We start from the raw sequence: 7,727 nt of genomic DNA, 5'->3' as shown, positions 1-7,727 counted from the left end.
AAATTAATACAGAAGTATACAAAGACTAAGAAATAAGGAGGCCCTCTTAAAACATTTCCTTACCCCCGCCCCCAACTCCCCTTCACTGAAATAACTTTTGTTAAGGTTGATAGTATCCTTTCATGCTTAGCCCTACATTTGCAAACTTTTATGTGTACCTCTACACAGGCTTTTATTGTTTTGGTCTTGTATGTATACAGGACCATTAGTGATGAAGGAGCCATAATATGTGTATATCAGTGTTTTGTAATCCTCTGTAGATGCACAGATTCTTTTCTGCTTCCACGAACGAAGCTGTGATCAACAGCCTCTTATATATTTTTTCACATTTGTGTATTTCAGTAGAATACATACATTTCTAGAAAGGAACTGCCAGCTAGAAGGGAGTGAATGCGTATTTTAAATTTTGCTAGATACTACCAAGTTATCTTCAAAGATAGCGTCAATGGTACTCGCATCAACAATATAGGATGGACCCTCTTCACACTCTCCTAAATACTGAACATACAAATCTTTTTAATGTTTACCAGACTGTAAATTTGAGATACTATGTAGCTCACAGTATGTTTGTAAGGGTCATATATGTGAAAGGACCTCTCACATTGCCTGGCTTACTGTCAGCTTTCCATATTTTATTTATTTTACCGCCTCAATCTGGCAGGAACACATGTTCAAGGGCTATGAAATGTCAGCGAATCTTGAACAGAATCTACTATCAGACCTTTCTGAGACCTTTAAGAAATAAACCCAAGGGCAACATTCCCACCCTCCAGCGTCCGAAGGGCTCGATCAACTGGACTGATATTTGGGTGTTAGTTTCTGAAAAAGTGAAGTGCCCCATTTTCAAAATAGCTCCCATTCGCTGGGCCTGCCGGTCCCGGAGCCCCGCCGGGCCCCTCGCGGCTCTTCCTCTCCCCTCTGCACCGGGCGGACGGCTCTTCCCCGGCTCGGGGCCCGGAGCCTGCCCTTTTCGGCGGCGGCCCACAGCGATTCCAGCGTTGTTTTGGAGGCTTGGTCCCGGAGCCTGCAGGCCTGTTGGACCCGCGGCGCCGAACGCGGAGCCCCGGGCCGGTGGGGAGCCGGCACACTCCGCAGGCGCCGGCGCCGGGACCGAAGAGGGGCGGAGCGAACACAGCCGTTAGACGGCCGGCACTGCTGGTTCAGCTTTTTCAGCCTGGATTTTGGCTTAATTCAACCCAAGAACGTCTTGGAATTTCATTTTCTTTTTTCCAAAGTCTACGAGGTGGGAACTGAACTTCGACCCGGGTGCGTGTGCGGGCTCCCGAAGAGAACTCGCTTGGGCCAGGGCGCCGGGGGTCCCCGCAGCCGAGCGCGGAGAAAACCTCCGGGCCCAGTGCCCGGGGGACGCGCCACTCTGGGGCCCGCCGACCGCTCGCGCAGCCTGCAGGCCGGCGTGACTCCGACTGGCGCAGCGAGGCGGAAAACCGGCTGTCCTCAGCCGCGACGGTCGCCGACGGACAGCGGCACACAGGACTCCTCTGCAGTCCAACCTGCAGCGCCACATCCCGCCTTAAAAGGCGTTTGACAACAGTCTACATTGTTGCACGGCAAACGGTGATTGGCCACAGCGCTCATGGATTCGGTCGGTAGTAAACACAGCGAGGCTCCTGGGACCGTGTATTGGTCACCGCGCCGGCGGCCGAGTAAATGCCTCCGCAACCCGCGCGCCGGCTGGCTGCATTTCTGCTCGGCCCCGCCCCCGCCCCTGCTGATTGGTCGCACCTCGGCCGGAGGGGCGGAGGGGTGGAGGAGCCGGCGAGGTCGCATCGCGTCACTTCCGTTCGCTGTCTGCCGCCGCCGCGGTGTTCTCAGAGTGCGGCGGCGGGCGGCCTGAAGGAGCTGGGGGCCGAGAGGCGGGGTGGGCGGGGCTGGGCGGAAGCGGGAGGAAATCCCATCACGGAGACGCCGGCCTGGACGTTCCCGCCTCCGACACTGTCGGGTCGGGTCGGAGAAGGGTCACCACCTCCTCCAGCGACAAGGGGGGCGGAGCCCGGCGCAGGTGAGGCGACCCTGTCAGCGGGAGCGGCGGTGGCGCGCGCACTCACGTGCGGACGGTTGCGCTCCGGGACGCGTCGGGGCGCGCGCGGCGTCCCCCAGCCGGTCTTTCTGAGGGGTATTGTTACCCTGCGTGGCGGAGGGGCCGGGCGCGTTCTTCTGCGCAGGCGTCCCCCGTGTCCCGACGCCAGGCTGTCTCCTGCCGGCTGGGGCGGGGGCTCTGGCCCCGCGGATCGCGGGCGGACGGCGCTGTTTCCCGGGATGGGGCAGGAAAGGCCTCCCGGCCCAGCGCCTGGCGGGGTGAAGACAGGCCCTGTCCCGCTACGGGATGGGGTCGGGTGGCTCCCATGCGCCCGGTCTCGGTCTCCTTGAGCGACGAGGTTTGTGTCGCCAGAGCAAGGCCGAGGCGGCCGGGGTCGCAGGCGGCGGTGCCCCGGAGGGGCGGAGCAGTGCTGTGGAATGCCCGGCTTGTCTTCCGGGGACGAGTGGTGGTGGCGTTGGTTGCAGGCCGAGGGGCGTGGGGGGCGGAGGTGAGACGCGGCGCCCTTTGGGGGCCGGGCGGGTTGGTACCGAAGCCGGGAGCGCCGCGAGTGCGGGCCGGAGGGCGGGGGGCTTGCTGCGCCGTCGGGTCCGCGTTCCGGAGTAGTCGGGGTACGTGGAAGCTGGTTTCCCCATAGGGGACCAGTTGTGAATATCCTATTGGGAGGAAAATTGTGTGTTAAATGCACAGTGAAGTCTTGATTACCAAGTAGTATGCTCCGGTTCTGAGTAATTAGAATAGAAGAGCTGAAGCAGTTTCTCAAAATGTGTCCACATGCTGTTCAGTTGTAGTGAGCAGAAGGCGCTGCATCGCGGGGGGCCCTCTCCTGAGAGGCGAAGAGAAGGCCGTGCCTCGGTGCTGGGTGACGCGGGGGCGGTGCCTTGGCTCTTTAAAGAGGGTGGGCGGGGTTCCCTTCGCTGCTGGACCGCTTGCTTTTCGTTGCCAAGGCCTCGCGATTTCGTGGGGAGGGCGGTGGGCAGTAGGCAGGAGAGCAGAGGCGGGGGAAGTTTGGAGAACAGCCCCTGAACCGAGGGAAGGCCTCCCGCTGTTGCTTTAAGCCCCTCTGGAGATCCCGGCGACCCTGGGAAGACCGGCCCGGCCACCGCCGCTGGCTTGGTGACTGACCTGTTCGGGGCCCTTGGGTTTTGCTGAATAAATGAGCCAGGACTTTTTAAAGAGTCCTGAACTCAACTTGTTTTCGCTTGCTTTCTTTCTCCTAAAAATTGTATCAATACATTGTATAGTTAGCTGGGTATACTCGCAAGCTGTTTTCTGGTTAATTGAGGTGTCTCGAGCAGAATTCTGAAAGTGATAAAATTGGGAAGAAAAGCATCTTATAGTGGGGTGTTTTCCTGAATTTAGAGGTCCATGCTCTCAAAAGAGACTTTGGCACAAGATTATCACCAGTTGACGTAATTTTTTTTTAAATGACTTGAAAACAAAATGAATGTGTTTTAGTGTTTAAAGTATTTAGCATGAATTATATTGAATTGGAGTTTTCGGTGTGGATAAGACTTAAAAATATCCTCCGTACGGTGAGATATGATATAGCTTGCTGTAGAGCTGGCACAGAATCTTGAATCTGCCTCAGTTTTCCTTGGAAAGAGAAAAGAAAAACCCAAGGTCTTGATTCCATATTAGGTTTCAACTTTTTTTAAAATGTAAGTTTGTTGTAAACAAACACTTTTCCCCTCTGTCAGTTTTAAGGATGTAAATCATACGCTCTTTTGCTGTACCTGACACTTCTCAAATATGGATGCCGTCTAGTGGAGCCAGTTTTTGTTAGTGTAGCAGGTGGAGTGGAATGTAACACTACACTGTAGCTGTTGTCTAAGTGTGAAGTGAACTGCTCATATGCTCAAAGACCAGCTGTTTCTGAGGGAACTATTGCTCTTTACGGTTGTTTTCATCACTGAATAGTGGCTTTAATCTCAAGATTCAATTTTGGGGAGTGACTTTCATTTGATTAATTATACATATAATTGCTAAAAGCTTTGATTTATATTTCCGACAGCTCAAACATTAGGAATATGTGTTGGAGTGTGACTTTATTGTAATATACTAGGTGTAAATAGATTGCTGTCGTAGTATCCAAGATTATTTTATCTGTAGGTAATTTTCCTTCTGTTCTCCTATATATTTGGGTGATAGTGTTTAAGGTTCCAGTACTTCTTTGATTCTAAACCACATTTTGTTCATATTTTAATCTTGAAACGATGCCATAAGCAAGCATTATGCCATAGCTTAATTGGCAGCTTTTTTCCTTTCCTAATGTTACATAAAATAATGTTGTATTTTATAGTCGTTGGCATCTTAGATTTAATGAAATTTGATACAGTTGAAAGACGTTTGTATTCATTGTAATTGTAACCAATTTTCCAAATGTGCCTTTGTACTCTGAAGGAGTTTGTTGTTGAAAGGAATCTTATTGGAAGTGAAATTTTTTTCTTTTATAAATGGAAATTAACAAATACAGTGTTTTATTATAAACTTTAAAGTATGATTGGGTGGTGGGTCAGCTCTTTGGAAATTTTACTTGGTAGTCTGTTACTTTGTGTACATGATAAGTTTACAAATGCTTTATGTCCAACGTCTTAAGTTTAAAATGATTAGGGTGAATTGCTCCCCCTTTTCTTCTGTATGTGATATTGTTGACTTGGTGTGATTGATTTTTCAGTACCTCTTAATTAGTCAACTATAAAAGTCCGCTCGGTTGTCTTCCTCTAAAAATGCAAGACGTTCAATGTTTTAGTACTTCTGTTTTCGTCTCTCCTGCAGAGAGGATTTGAGGAAGGGCAGGGAGAAGAAAACCCATTGTTTTGAGGTTCAGTTGTGAGAGAAACCCACAGATAATACAAAAATCTAAACACGCTTGGTAACATACATTGTATTCTTTATTTTGAGTAGAACATCAAAAGCAACTCAACAGGTAAAGTATTAGTCACTTGCTGAACACTTGATTTGATGAATGATTCAGAACTAAAGAAATAGACTGCTTTGAAGGTAAACTAAGTATAAGAAATCAAATCCATTTTTCATCTTCTCTGCTGGAAAGGCACCATCAGTAATAGCATTCCAATGCTTCGGCATAGCTTTCTTCTTCATAAAAGTTTAGTTTTTTTAATTAAGAAATATGTTTCTTGATCTGTTGGGTAAAAGGCAATGGAAGCTGTTTTTAAAAATTACTGAAAAGGCTGTGAGAGGGGGGCAACTGGGATGGGTGGCAGGCAGCATTTTCTAAATAATAGAGGGCAAATATATTTAGACTTCTTAAACAGATGTTAAAATAGATATAGTCTCAGATTTATAAGCAGCTAAAAGAAGCCATTGATAGTTGGTTTCTGTGGATTTTTGGATGTCTTTGTGAAGTTTGTGTGATCTTTAGAGTGGTAACTGGCTACACATGTTCTTTTATGTAGATAATCGGCCAGCTGGCTCTTCATTTTCTTATTTAATGTTTTTTTAAAATTTTAATTTAATTTTTTTTCCTTTTTCTCCCCAAAGCCCCCCGGTACATAGTTGTATATTCTTCGTTGTGGGTCCTTCTAGTTGTGGCATGTGGGACGCTGCCTCAGCATGGTTTGATGAGCAGTGTCATATCTGCGCCCAGGATTCGAACCAACAAAACACTGGGCCGCCTGCAGCGGAGCGCGCAAACTTAACCACTTGGCCACGGGGCCAGCCCCAATTTAATTTAATTTTTAAAATTCATTTTAACTTTTAGAAAATGTAGTACCCGAGAAAGGGAAATTTCTAGGTCAGTTACAGTGTAAATGTAAAATTCTAAACAGGATAAAGCAGTGAAATTTGTCGTAAATTATTTTGAAGTTTAAATGTCTTCAGACTCTGTCATTAAGTGACTGTCTTGGGCATGCCCATCTTTCAGACAGCACTCTGCTGGTGGGCCGCCACCCTGACAGACCACTTCCCTAACAGGGTTGGGTGGGCCAAGATTTTCCCCCTTCAACAAGTGACCCTGCTGCCAGGAATGTATTCTGTCACCCTTCCCTTCTCCCCAGAGCTCTGATCCCTGATTCTTGTTGGGCACCAGCCTCATGTAAGGCAGGGTTGGGGAGGAGCCATGGCAGGGGGCAGTGGGAGGAGAAGGCATCTCCTGACCTTCCAAACCGGGCTCTCTCGGCAGTGATGAAGGCTTGGCAGTGTGGTCTGTGGTGGCGGCATGTGGCATTGGCAGCAAGGGTGGGTTTGAGTAAGAGAGGAGAAGAAAAACCCCTTCCTGCCACCTCTTCCAGAACCTTTGCTCCAATTGTCACTCCCTTAGCTGTTATTTTACACACCTGCCTTTTCACTCTCACCTCCAGTCCTTGACCCTGAACCTGCTTTTCAGCTTCATGCCCTAAACTCCTCCCAGTCTCCTTCCAGTCTTCCTAGTCTTTGCTCACACTCTTTACTACATAGTCTCTCTGCTCTAAGTATCCTGTCATCAGCCTCCTGGCCCGTGGCTTACTGGGGGCTGTCCCGTTACTGCAAAGTGAGGATTCATAGTTGGGCCTAGGTTCATATCTCCTCACCTTCGCTTCCAGTACTAGTTGGGTGATGTTGGTCCTAGACATGGGGAGGACAGTCAGTGCTTGACAGTCATCCGTAAGAGAGAAAGTATGTAAAGAACCTGCAGATCCTGGCTCTTAATAGGCATCCAGCCCTTTCATGCCACTCAGCCAACCCTCTACCACCCAACTATAGTAGTAAGTGTGGTGCGGTTACTTACACTGCACTGGTGCTTTGACAATTTGCTACCCTAGTAACAAGTTAAAGGCATACTTTGTGAGTGATCCTGGAAGATCACTTTTTTTTGCTGAAAAAATTATTGCTGAGAAAATGCTAATCAATTTATTTTGCAAACTTGAGTAGCACAATATATGTATAAATTGAAGGCTGTCTTTACACTAAAGTCTCATTTATCTTATATTTTGGAAGACTGAGATGCTCCAAAAATGCATTTTCCATATATGTGAAACTTATCTACTTCAGTGGTTTTCAAACTTTTTGATCTCAGGATTCCTTTGCACATTTATTGCACGTTTAAAAATTATTGATGACTCCAAAGAGCTTTTTTGTGAGTTATAGCTTTCAGTATTTAACATGTTAGAAACTAAAATTGAGAAAAAAACTTTATTCATTCGTCAGAAATAATAAATCCATTTTTTGTTAACATAAATATGTTCCAAAATAAATAGTGAAAAGAATAACGTTTAAGAAAAATAATAAACTACTTTTTAGAACACTTTGTGAAGATAGTACAGAGAGTTCCCATATACCTACACCCAGTTTCCCCATGATTAACATCTTACATTAGTGTGACACATTAGTTATAACTAGTGAAACATTATTGATACATTTGTATTAACTAAGGTCCATTCTTGATTCAGGTTTCCTTAGTTTTTACCTCTTGTTCTTTTTCTTTTCGAAGACCTCATTGAAGATAGCACATTATGTTAGTCATCTTATCTCTTTAGGATCCTCTTGACTGTGAGTTTCTCCTACTTTCCTTGTTTCCGATGACTTTGATGGTTTTGAGGAGTACTGGTCAGATATTTTGCAGAAGTCCCTCAATTGGGATTTGTGTGATGTTTTTCTCATGGTTGGACTGGGTTATGGGTTTTGGAGGGGGAAGACCACAGAGGTAAAGTGCCATTCTCATCACATCAAC

General features: G+C 47.2%; 1 protein-coding gene across 3 annotated transcripts in view; it reads left to right on the top strand.

Annotated features, from left to right (window-relative positions):
- Window positions 1-1,112: 1,112 nt before the first annotated feature.
- Window positions 1,113-7,727, top strand: part of ZBTB5 (zinc finger and BTB domain containing 5) — a 38,470-nt gene continuing 31,855 nt past the window's right edge. Inside the window, exon 1 of one of the 3 annotated variants that reach the window (XM_070596291.1) lies at window positions 1,113-2,020. Coding sequence is in view for 1 of the 3 variants with exons in the window: in XM_070596290.1 (XP_070452391.1) it covers window positions 2,476-2,546 (71 nt within the window). In the remaining 2 variants the exon portion in view is untranslated. Of the gene's footprint in view, window positions 2,547-7,727 lie in introns of all 3 variants that reach the window. The other 2 variants (XM_070596290.1, XM_070596292.1) reach the window with 2 other exon arrangements.

This window comes from Equus przewalskii, chromosome 26 (genome assembly GCF_037783145.1).
Source record: "Equus przewalskii isolate Varuska chromosome 26, EquPr2, whole genome shotgun sequence".
Taxonomy (NCBI): Eukaryota; Metazoa; Chordata; class Mammalia; order Perissodactyla; family Equidae; genus Equus; species Equus przewalskii.
The sequence above is the reverse complement of the archived record's forward strand: the minus strand, read 5'-3'. Positions and strand labels throughout refer to the sequence as shown.